This window comes from Hyaena hyaena, unplaced genomic scaffold (genome assembly GCF_003009895.1).
Source record: "Hyaena hyaena isolate Hyena2069 unplaced genomic scaffold, ASM300989v1 scaffold_163, whole genome shotgun sequence".
NCBI lineage: Eukaryota > Metazoa > Chordata > Mammalia > Carnivora > Hyaenidae > Hyaena > Hyaena hyaena.
The window spans coordinates 1,431,205-1,444,002 of NW_024080794.1; the positions used below are offsets into that span (position 1 = coordinate 1,431,205).

General features: G+C 41.4%; 1 protein-coding gene and 1 long non-coding RNA gene across 2 annotated transcripts in view; one reads left to right on the top strand and one right to left on the bottom strand.

Moving 5' to 3' along the window:
* Positions 1-281: 281 nt before the first annotated feature.
* KL (klotho) overlaps positions 282-12,798 on the bottom strand; it is a 43,287-nt gene continuing 30,770 nt past the window's right edge. Inside the window, exons 2-5 of the mRNA XM_039239823.1 lie at positions 9,628-10,138; positions 8,627-8,895; positions 2,578-3,679; positions 282-2,077 (exon numbers count right to left, since the gene is read on the bottom strand). Coding sequence (XP_039095754.1) covers positions 1,740-2,077; positions 2,578-3,679; positions 8,627-8,895; positions 9,628-10,138 — 2,220 coding nt within the window. The 3' untranslated portion in view covers positions 282-1,739. The remainder of the gene's footprint in view (positions 2,078-2,577; positions 3,680-8,626; positions 8,896-9,627; positions 10,139-12,798) is intronic.
* On the top strand, positions 3,479-10,944 carry LOC120236811. The gene is made up of 2 exons (XR_005529776.1): positions 3,479-3,637; positions 10,671-10,944. It is a non-coding gene; the product is annotated as an uncharacterized LOC120236811 (long non-coding RNA).

Sequence of the window (12,798 nt, forward strand, 5' to 3'; positions counted from 1 at the left end):
TAGAAATTATTTTGAAGACTAATGACAAAAGAAACACAATAAAAATTAATAAAGATACACAACTATTTACAATATGATCTGATTCTAATTATGTAAAATAAAATAAACAGGCTATGGTAATAGTGGCTACCTTGGTGAGATGACAGGTAATTTTTTCTCTCTACGTATAGTTTCTGTGTTTTTAAATTTTTTACAATGAATATATATTACTTTTATAGTCAGAAAAAATATATACATAAGAGAAACTATTGTTCTCTAGTTTCTAATTTTAATACTAAGTCCAATTTTAAAAAAATACCAACAAAAGCTTATCTTTCATGGAAAAAAATCATACCACCTCCAAAGATGATACATAATACAATACAGACTTTTTATTATACACTATAACCCTTTGTCGGCGAGATTAGTTATGCCTGATATGATCGTGGTTTACCTTGCCTGATATGATACTGGCTTATCTATAAAACAAACATTATGATCATCCACAACTCCAGTGTCATAGAAAGACCCCTGTTTGAAAGTCAGCAAACCTTGTTTAAGGGGCATTAAAAGATAAGACCTCATTAGCCGTTTCTAGAAATCAGTAGCATGTTTCAGTATGAAAGTTCAAAGCAAAACTTCTTCAAAGCTAGTTTCACAGACGTTGCAGCAAAAATAGAAAATAAACCTCAGCAATCACAGAAATAAATCTTCCAGTGTTATCAGACCAAAAGCTTTGGAACCTATGAAGAATTTTTAAAAACTTGATTGAAAGAAATCAGGGCACTTTCTAAAGAACAGAGAGTGAAGTCACTCTTCATAGGATGAGTGATTATTTCGTTCTTACAAGCTCAAGAAAGGTCACATCATTCATTGCAAGGAGTGCTCTAAAATCAAAGGGCTTCTAATCAAATTAATCATACTGTTGCTCATCATAAGTACTTTTTCCTCCTTCCCTCCCCCTAGAGCCACACTGTATAATGCACTGCATGATCGGTTTAGGCTTCCTGAAGAACCCAACATCTCATGATTCATATTTATTTTTCTGCAAACATTTAAAGCTCTCTATATACAGACCCTTGACAAGGCCCCTGTGACACAAAGCCCTCAAGGATCGCAGGGCCTGGAGAGCACCTCGAAAGTCACAGAAAATAAAATTCTACAATTTGCTTAAGTACATCATTAACCAGATATGTAAATTAATATTAGCAGCATTTGATAGAAACATTGCTTTTAAAAGGAATGTCCCAACCTAGAGACCGCTGTCATCTCTCCTATATTCTGCCCATTTCTTTTTTAAGGGAAACGTCGTTCAACAGAGCCCATTAGGCCAAATGATGGCAGTGTAGAGATAGTTACTTGGGACTTAATTTTTTATTCCCACATTTGCAATTATTACTTCAAGATAAACGCTACATTTAGGAACGGGCACTGATCTTGCCATTCAGTTTCTATAAAAATGTTACAGAATGGTTCCCACTTCCCATACATTTGTTACAAAATGTGTTGCAGAAATGATGGCCCCCTGACAATTTTTGATCACCCTCCAAGAAAGAACAAATCCAGGCACTATTCACTTTATGCAGTGTTTTACAATCACCTATGCCCATTTCCAAACCTCTGTCATATGCCACAAAATTTTTTCCTACAAGTCAGATAAATGAAATTCACAGTTTTACAACACTGATAAGTGCAAATGATTAACAGCTGATGTGTGTGCATAATCATTTCAAAATAAATGAACAAGATAATGTACGGGACTACTTGTAACTTCTTCTGCCTTTCTTAGAGTAGTAAAAAATCAGAGAAAGAGAAACAATAAAAGCAAAAAGTAGGAAAGCTATGAAAGCCAGTAAAGATTTACGGGTATGAAAAAAGCTGCATTCAGTGCACAGGGTGAATTCCTCTGGACAGAATCTCCCCGGAGTTCCAGCACCTGGGAAGCCATTGTTGTCAATCATTTTCCTGTAATGTTCCACCGACGGTTTGGGTTCAAACTGATTTGCAGCATAATGATAGAAGCCAAACTTCGGAGCTGTGCGATCATTGAATGAATAAGCAAAGTATCCACAAAGATTGACACCATCCAATATGTAGGCTAGAAAAACAAAAGAACAAACTAGTTATTAAAATTTTTCTGCCCACAGCACTTCACTTTTACACAGTCTTGGTGCATCCGGGAAAACTAAATTAGATTTAATCACAGAAGACTTCTTTCATGCGAGGTACATTGAGCTACATTTAACGTAGAAGGTTTTATATAATTAAACCCACTATGATGTACTTGGGCTAAATATTTATGCACATGAAGGAGGTAAGATTGCTGTGAAGCCATCTGAAATGGGAGACCAGAAAGTCCATACTTTCATGGGCCCCAGCAGGTGCTAAGCATTTTCCCTTCTTTGACTAAGGTTCCGGACTTCTGGCTAAGCTCCGTTATCCTGAGAGGAAAATACTAACTCTCTTTTGGACTTTTTCAGTGTGGCAAGGAATGGATAGCAAGCACTTTGCTTCGAAGGTGGCAGTGGGTGTATAATAGAGTCTCATGCCCTTCGGTGACATAAGCTTCAAGGAGCTTCTGTTTCTGGGGCTCCTTACCTTTCAGAGCTTCGTTTACGTAATTTTGAATGTAATACACCCTCAACTTGTCTTGAGCTGCCATTGGATCATCATCTATGCCGTTGGATATTATATACATGGGGACGTCTCCGTACTTGAACTTCAGCCAGTTGAGAACTTTGCGTAAGCCCCAGGGCACGACCGCCACCTGACTGGGAGAGTTGAGCCAGGTGATGTCCGTCATTTCCTGCACCTCCAGGTAATCATTGTATTTCATCGGATCTTCTTTTTCCCAGTCTGCAAGGATGGTGGTGTAATGGCTTAAAGCCAGGAAGTCGAAGGAACCCCGGATTAGCTTCTTCTCATCTTCAGTGAAATAAGGTAGAAGGAAATTGTTCCTTTGGGTGAGCCAGTCCCTCATCACACGTGGGTAATCCCCAGAGCCGAAAATGGGCTCTGCCAGCCAGCCAAGCTCAAATTCCAAAACCCTCTCCGCCACTTCTTTGTCCTTCTGGGAGAAGGGGCAGGCGGGCTCTACCCAGTCGGCCTGCAGGGCAATGGAGATTTTCCCTTTCTGAGAGGCGCGGAAGTGTTCGTCGTACACGCGCCAGGCCAACGCGTGCGCCTTGAGAAGGTTGTGCCCGGCGCTGTAGGTCATGTTCCGGGTGTGCGGCTCGCCCACCGTGATCCAGAACTTGACGTGGTGGCCGAGGTGCTGGAAGCACAGCCGGGCGTACTCCGCGAAAGCCCGGGCGGTGTGCGGGTTCTCCCAGGCCCCGTGCCGGGCCAGGGGCCGCGGCAGCCCGTGGCGCGGGGCGGCGGGCCGCCAGAGCGCCACCACTGGGGTGACGTTGGCGCGCACCAGCTCGCCCGCCACGCAGCCGTAGTAGTGCAGGACCGTGCGGTTCGGCTGCGACGCGCGGCCCAGCGGCAGGATCAGCGCCCAGTCCAGGGAGAAGTGAAAATGGGAGACGTGCATCTCCTGGAGTAAGGCTACCTGGCGCCGGATGGCAGCGAAGTCCACGCAGTAGGACTTCCGCTTCTTGGTCACCACGCCGTCCACCTTAATTAGCCTCTTACTGTGGTGGACATCCCACAGGTAAACGTTCGGGTCGGTAAACTGAGACAGAGTGGTGTCCACCTGCCGGGAGGGGATAAGCATTAGCTTCACCGGCCAGCCTGGACGCGCGATCCCGCGCACTCCCTCCCCTAGCTCTGACTCTTGAACGGTTACTTTAACGTTAAAAAAAAAAATTTTTTTTTAATTTTTTTTTTAAATCTGAAATTTTTTATCATTTTAGATGACAGTGTTTTCCACACACCTCTCGTCTGTGTTAAGCAAGCAAAGTACTTTTGAACGTTTGTATTTTAATGTTTAAAAATTACTAATAATATGAGACTCCCAAATTGAAAAAAAAAAAAGACAAAAAGATAAAGCCTAAAATCTGAGTGAGTTAGAGTCAGAAAATGCAAAATTACTAATAATATGAGACTCCCAAATTAAAAGAAAAAAAAAAGACAAAAAGATAAAGCCTAAAATCTGAGTGAGTTAGAGTCAGAAAATGCAAAATTGTGTTTAAACTTAAATCGTGGGGACACCTGAGTGACTCCGTCTGTTAAGCATGGGAGTCTTGGTTTGGGCTTAGGTCATGATCTCATGGTACCTGAGTTCGAGCCTCGAGAGGGGCTCTGATTGGGATCCGCTGTATCTCCCTCTCTCTCCCTCTCTCTACCCCTTCCCTGCTCTCTCTCCCAAAATATTTGTTTATTTTGAGAAATTTTAAATTTATAAATTTCATAAATTTTAAAATATATTAACTATAATATATCAATATATTATATATAATATAACTTAAATATAATATAATGATAAGTTATTATATATAATATAGTTTTAAATTTATGAAATTTATAAATGTAAAATTATTTAAATAAATAAGTAAATAAAATTAAATCATACTTCTTAAAATCATGTTCTAAACTGAAGTTTGCTGTAGGTAGAAAACATGCTAAAACTCCGTGACTGTTGCCTTTTATTGGCTTTAGTGTCAAAGACAGGATTTAACAAATTCAATCTGATGGTAAAAGCGATAGTGAAGGTGGAAAAGAGGAACGGCAGTTGTCATTTACACATACCGGGCTATTTTCACATAGCTTTTACGTCTTTCTAAATTACTTTTCTGTGATGATCATGATAGTAACGGTTGGCAATCACCTGATCCATAAGCCTCCAAAATGAAAAACAGGTATTTAGGAAAAGCAGACACATTGTAAAACTGAAATCATAAAATCCTCCCTCCACGTGTAAACCATGGAGGAAAATGCAAACTGAAAAGTCCATCCCAAGGAACCACTGGACTGAACCAGTTTTCTCCTCAGAAACACTCCCGGTCAAAGGGGTCCCTCGGTTTGACCCTCTGTCCGCAAGCAGGGGTCACACTCCGCTTTGGGATCTCTAGCAGAAGTTTCGCTGCATTTTGCGGGCCGGGGTTCCTCTGGAGGGGTGGGTGCCGTGTTTATAAGGGAAAGCAATAAAACCCCAGCGTGTCAGAGGGAAACGGCTTTCTCTGGAGAACCGCCTCCTGCGGATCACCCACGCTCGCGTTTGGCCTGGTCCGGTGGGAATGCCGGGAGAAGAGTTTTTCCACCGTGATGCACCCGCAAATCTTGTTTCCTCAGCTTTGCAAGAGAAAATATTTGCATGCTCTTTTGAAGTGAAAGTGTTCATAGCTTGAAGGATTTCTCTGGCTTATTTTTACAGAGCTTTGAGTTGACTACACTAAATGTATACATTTTCTACCATAATTTTCCCAAAACAACAGTTTTTATTCAGTGCATCTGCAAATAAATACGAGAGACTAAGGTACAATTTCTGGGGGGCAGGGGCATCTGTTCCTTGAAACTACAGGACGCTTAGGAATAAGGGCTTAGGCACAATTCTAGCTAACTTCCGTGAATTTGTTGGCTTTTCTTAACAAAAATGAAAAAATAAAGTGGGGACTTTATTGTTGTATCTGCCCAGGGTTGCTCTGCTCTTTCAAGGAAAGAGGTTGTCCTCTTAAAACTTTCTCACTCCTCACCAGTTCCCAAGGCAAACACCGTCGTGGGAGGGGAGGGGCTCCCTCCAATGTCCGCCCCCCTCCCTGAGAACGCGTATCTGCACAGAGATGCTGCTGGAAACTTCTTGTCCTGGAAGACTGAACCGGAAACTACTTGCCCAGGCGGGGGCTACTATTAGACATCAGGGCAGAGCATGAGCCCTCAGTGACAAGGGGCACAGAGCCCAGCAGGGAGTGGGGCCTGGAACAAGGTCACTGAAAGAGAACAAACACCAGCGACCCACCCTCCCAGAGCACAAATACAGGGGAGGAAGGGGGGAGGGGGTGCCCATCTCACTAGCACCACTTCTGTACCTCCAAACCCTATTTGAACCCACTGTGGATCCCACCGGAAGGAGAGAAATTAGGAAAGGGAGGTTCAAGAGCTAGGGCTGAGGGAGGAGAGAGGAGGGGGGCAGAAGACCCCAAACCCAACAGGGCAAAGCTGGCTAATACATGTCCCTCAGTTGCCTTTTAAATGTAAGAAGGGATTTAAGTCTGAGACTTAAACCTAAGTGGGTTTTTTTTTTTTTGATGTTTATTTATTTATTTTTGAGACAGAGAGAGTGCATGCACAATCAGGGGAGGGGCAGAGAAGGAGAGGGAGACACAGAGTCCAGAGCAGGATCCAGGTTCTGAGCTGTTGGCACAGCTTATTTATTGTTTATTCATGACCTGAGCTGAAGTCAGACGCTTAACCAATTGAGCCACCCAGGGGCCCCAAAACTAAGTCTTTTAAACTGAGGTCTTCAAAAGACCTAAGAGTAATACAACCCAGCAAAAAAATGTATGAAGGAATGTGTTAATTATTTATTATTAATTAATTATTTCCTTATAAATAAAAGACTGCCATTGGATGTTTACAAGAAAACGGCAACTCATTTCAACTACAAGATCCTCCCTCACTTCCAACCATTCTTCCAGATACTTGTTTTGAACTGAAGGGTAACAGAATATGCCACCCCAAAATGTAACTGTAGGAGTTCAGGGCCTGCCACCCCAAAATAGGCCCCTCTGGTGTCCTGATTATTTTGAGCTGTAGGCACTCAACCAATAGCAAATGCAGGGAAAGGCTTTCTCTGAACTCCCCTTACATCCCTAAAGACAGATGCTCCAAAAGGAACTCTATTGTCCTTTCCTGGGAGTTTTATCACCCAGGGAAGATCGAGTCTTGTCACAGGAGACCAGAGGCCACCACAAGACCAAGGCAGACTTTTTCAGAAACTCTTGTGGCTCCCATCTATTCTTCCAAGGGCCCATTCACCTTTCCTAAACATTTTTTATTCTTCCCTAAGAGATCTATATCTTACCTCTGCTTCCAGCTTTTTCTATTAAGATGGTATTTAAGCCTGAATTCTAAGTCACCTCAAGGACTTAGTCATTTTTCTCTGAGTATCTCTCATGTATATATCAGGTACACATGTTAATAAACTCTTGTTTGTTTTTCTCTTTTGAGTCTGGCTTTAATTATAGGGAGGTCTCAGCAAAGAACTCAGAAAGATATAGGGAAAGTTACTTTTGCTCTTCTACTGTACCAATGAGTTAGCTAGAAGCATCCAACAGCATGCTAAACGCCATTGTTTGTCTATGGATACCACACTTTGTCTCTGTCTCTCTTTTTAATGTTTATTTATTTATTTTGTGAGAAAGAGAGAGAGAGAGAGCGCAAGTGATGGAAGAGCAGAGAGAGAGAGAGGGAGAGAGATAATCCCAAGCAGGCTCCAAGCTGTCAGCACAGAGCCCTACACAGGCTTAAACTCACCAACCGTGAGATCATGACCTGAGTGATCATGACCTGAACCAAAATCAAGATTTGGATGGTTAACAAACTGAGCTGCCCAGGCACCCATGTCTCTGTCTTGATCTTTATTTTCACACTCAGACTGTTTCAACAACACCCTATCACCACCCTGCTCACTTAACACCATGCTCTGTGCACTCTATTATTTGTGTATCCATCATTTTCAGTAGACCTCTTTGGGTTTTTTGTTTTTTGTTTTTGAGAGAGGGTGCCAATAAGTGAGGGCAAAGAGAGAGGGAGAGAGAGAGAATCCCATGAGGGACAGAGAGAGAGAGAGAAAGAAGGGCTCACCCGAGGGGGGGCTTGTGTTCACCGGAAGTGGGGCTCGAGCTTACCCTATGCGGGACTCTAAATCACAAGCCGTGAGATCATGACCTGAATCAAAGTCAGATGCTTAACCAACTGAGCCACCCAAGGCACCCAGCAGTAGGCTTCATTGAAATCAGGGGTCAAGCTTAGTCATCTCAGTGCGCATTCCTCTCAACTACGCAACCCCAGCAATTAACACAGGGCTTTCTACACGCTAAGCATCCAATAAGAGCCCACTAAAATATTCCATCAAAGTCTGAAAAACAAATTCCTTTAAAATTGGGAAGTTAAAAATAATATTGAAGATTAAATAGTAAGTGCTCAATAAATATGGGTTGACCATTTTGAAGAACTTCCTTACCATGTCAGTAACTAGTTCTAGAAATGAAATTTCAAGCAGTGAACCATTGGAGCAAGAGTTTTCACTGCTTGACATGCTTTTGCAACAGGGTGCAGTTAAACCCCAGGAGGGCTCTGTCTGCTGTTCCTGCCTCAGGCTCAGCAGCTCCACTGAGATCTCCGAAAATTTGAAGTTCTTTGTCATATCTTGTTTATGGAAGAACTCAACTGCTGTAAAAAGCACCCAAAACCACTGTATTAAAAGGGAGTATTTTTATCTTCTTACTATCTTTTCAGATATTAAATATTCATATATTTAAGTTTGTTCCTCCTCTGGGACTGACTTAAAGTGCAAGATGAAGCTAAGAAGATTTTTGGAGAGAAGGGTGCAATGTTTCAAATTGTGCCCTTAATATTCTCATTAAGGAATCACGTTTGGCCTGAAGAATGGGCAATGTGTCATGACAACCTAATAAGGAAGCACTACTTACTAGCGATAGGGCTTGGTGAGACTGCTGATTGGTTTTGTCAGCTGACTTACTTGAATGTAGTTGTCAACAATTCCCCAAGCAAAGTCACAGGGAAATGTCCCTTCTAGAGGTTGATTTTCAGGTAAAGGAGGAAAGCCATTTTTCTCTATCAGCTTTTGGTAGAACAAGGCTGAAGATTTCGGCAACAGTTTCTTATCCTGGCTTAGAAAGTCGACATAGAAGAGTCCACGCCTGATGCTGTAGCCTCTGTGCCACTCAAAGCCATCCAGAAGGGACCAGGCTGTGTACCCGATGACGTCCACCCCATCCAGCCTAATGGCTGCAGAGAGAAGAGAGGAGAACAACGTGACCCCTAGCTGGGCACTGGCCTCATGATTCAAGACCATTTGAGGAGTTTACTACTTATGAAAATAAGTTACGTATAATGGTTATTGTTTGGTAAACCAATGATGTTTCTTACTAATAAAAGGCTGTCACACCTGGATAATTCTACAAATAAACATTTTCACCAACAGCCTTATCTCCAATATGTTTTTACTTAGAATATTTTATTTCCAGTAAGTGGTCTTTGGGCCTGAAATGATGGTCTTGTTCCAATCCTAGCATTGTGCTTGCTGAAATAAGTGAATAAAATCTTTAAAGGCATAAGCTACTTAACATTTTTTTCAGAAAGTGTTGATATTCTTTTTTCTTTAAAAAGTCTTTTCTTCAGTGCAAATAATAAAAACCTAAAAACGTGTACAGAGATCCAGATGTCCTGGGATTTACTAATCCTTAATAGAATCTAAAAATCTAGAGTGGTAACTCTGAAAGTCAAGTTATTTCACACATTATAACCCAGTTTCTCATTTACAAAATGAGTTTAAAAATAAATTTAACTTGCTCAAGTCCCCAGATGAGTAAGGTGTTACATAAATGCATTTCTACTATTGCCAAAATGAATTTCTTCATTACAATTAAAATCTATAAACTCATATAGTTTATTACTGACCATCTGAAAGATTTTCCTCTGACTTCTGGCAAGAAATCAGAATTTTATCCCCAATCCTACCTTTTAAGGTTTCCATTATGAATTTTTTGAGATAATACATGTATTTGGCATCATCTCTCTTGGTGGTCCCTGAGACAAACCAGCCATTTTCCACAATAAATATTTGAGGGTGGTTATATTCAAGGTCAATCCAAGAAAGCAATTGCCTCAGGCTGGGAGATTCTAACTGGCGGAACTTCATGTGGGGGTCCAATAGTTGAAAACTCAAGGTTGGTCCAAAAGAAAGAGCAAAGAAGTCAGCTGTTCCCTTAATGAACTTTTTCTCAGATTCAGTAAAATCAGGCAGAAGAGATGAAAGATTATTCTTCATGCTCTCAGGATAGTCACCATCAATAAATATGGGTTTGGCAAACCAGCCTAGTACAAAGTCAAGAGACTTTTGACATTCTTTGATGCTGTGGTCGGTCATTCTTCGAGGATTGATCCAGTGGGAGCTTAGGGCGATGGAGACCTGGCCTCCCTGAGTTGGACGGAAAGAAGTATTGTAGAGATGCCAGATTTTGGCATGAGCCTATAAAAAGAAAAGCCATGGTCAATTTATCTCTGATTGTGAGAAGAAATATATAATACATATCTGAATATTCAACTCTATCGGTGTCTGTTTCTCCTCAAGCCTAACCTAATGAATTACCCCACAATGTGAAAGTCACCTGGAAACAATAAATTATTTCAGGGGTAGGTCAGCCCACAGTGAGCTGCTACCATGTCTGGAATTATTTCTATTGTTTTTCAATAGCCAGTGGAAAATGTGAATTTCTTGCCTTGAAGTTACGATTCATACTTTGAGAAGTTAATGAAATAAGAATTCGTTATAATATCTTACTACTTAATTGAATTTGGATTATGTAATTTTTAATTAATAGGCTTCATGAAAAGAACCAATCCTGCATTATGATCACACCAGGAATTTCTAAATAGGATTATATATATTTTTATCCTAAGAGACTCAAGGTGACTCAAATTGTTAGAGTCAATTTAATATTTTGTATTCATCTTTCACAACTAAAATTCTGACACATGTTCCCTTTATTCTTAATTTTTAGTCTTCCCTAAGAAAAATCGGCACAATAAAGTAAAAGGCCAACTCTAATATCTAACCTCGGCCCACCCTCTGGAACTCTGGAACAGTGTTGACTTCCCACAGGACCCAGAAGTGTGAGGTATGAGCCAAGAGCAAAAATCACCCAAATTCAGCTTTGAGGAGATCAGATGTCCATTATTAGTCAGCACTCAGCTGGGAGTTTCCTACAGCAATGAAATGGGCTTTGCTTCCTTAAGATTAACTTTCTACTCCCATAAAATCTTACTGACTCCTGATATCTCATTTTCACTTGTTTTCGTTGTATTTATGAAGAACAGTGAAGATTACAGAGTTTTTCCTCCGTTATTTGAGATAAGTTTCTCTTCACTTCTGAATTCCTTGATTTACTGTCCCTATTTTTCTACAAATACAAGAGGCTGTTTATCAGCATTTTACTCTCCTAATATATCCTCCTTGAAAACCCCATTCCAGTTCTCTGTTTGACTCATATTCTCCAAAATGATCATGCCAATTTTGTCCCGCTCCCTGGGCCTGAAGAAGCTCTTTCACTCAGTATGCCAAATATGCTCTTCATTTTTCCTAAATGTTCTTCTGTGGTTCATTTCAGTGCAGGTGTCCAAGAATGATCTTATCACTGTTCTTATGAGTTCAGCCAAATATTTCAGTGGAATAAAATAGTTTATATCTAACTTTCATTTTTAGTTTCTTAGTAAATATCTATGATGTTTCATTCCACTGACTATATTTTTTCATGATGTGAAGCAGCTACCCTTAGGCTAAGGAGGAAAAGGGGAATAAAAGTTGATCAGAAGAATAGTAGCATTTGCCCATGTGGTTCAAGAAAGGGGGGCTCAGTCGTGTTAGGCTGCTGGCTTTGTGACGTCCCCCACCTTTATCTTCCTCCCATCTAGCACCGGATATCTCTCTTCCCCATTGTCAAGAAATCTCATCATGTCATTTAACAATTAAACAGAAAAGAAAAGGAACAGTTCAGGCTAGTCCTCAGGATGTGAGACCAGGGCAGTTTCCTAACTTGGCCCAGTTGAGGCCCATGACACTCATGTTCTAAGCCTAATAGACACACCCAGACAAACCAAGAGCTGTGATGGAGAGAAATAAGGGGCCAGGCAAGAGTGAGAGCAGTCCAAGAGCTTCCTAATCTGGGTCAGTTTTGCAGGTAGCAAAAGTAGGAGTCCTGCCATAGAATGGCCTGCACAAATGGACCACTCCTCTAACCTTGGATACTTTGACACGGTGCAGAGGAAGTCTGGCAAGGAAACCAATGGCCTGAGGCACATGGAAGTACACACATAGTCTCTCATGTCAGATAAAATTCCTGCCTTGTCACATTTTTGTGTGCCTTTAACCAAACTACCTACCCTGGGCAGGTGAGACTAACTTTCTTGTGTCTTTCACAGGGATGTTATGAGGATTAAATAATTTACAAAGAACACCTAACACAGACTTTGCATATGGTAAGGTCTCCATGAATGCTTATTCCTTCTCTCCATAAAGGATGAACAGGCAAAAAAAAAAGGAAAAGAAAGCATAGCAGGTCCAGGGAGTACCACCTGCTAAGGGATTCTGCCTAAGAGCAGCCAAGTGAGATAGTGGTACCACCTGGGGTTTGGATTAGAAGAGCCTTAGGTTGGGGTCCCATCTCCCCCATCCATTACCAGTTTGAGCCTCAGGTACTTCTCTGTTCCAAAGGGAACAGCATCTATTCTCCTGCAAGGATATGATGGGAATCAAATGATATGATGCAAGTATCTACTAAGTAGTTGATTATTTTAGAGAAGTATATACTAGCAGCATTGGGAAGTTGATGGTTAATTTTATGTGTCAATTTGACTGGCCTAAGGGACCCCCAGATAGCTGGTAAAATGCTTGTCAAGGGTTTAGCTAAACGATGCCATGGTAATCCCACCTCAGTAGCCATTTTGTTTAGCCAGGCAGCCTTGAGGGACCTTAAACTGACACCAGCCCCTCTTGCAAGTGCATGCCCTAGACAGCAGCCTGCAGGGTCACAAGCAAATGTAAGGTCCTGACATGACCTCCCTGACAGCACTTGTGATCCACAGGCTTCCTTTGCTCCCAGCACCTATGCCTTATGGGTCCTTTAGATAGAC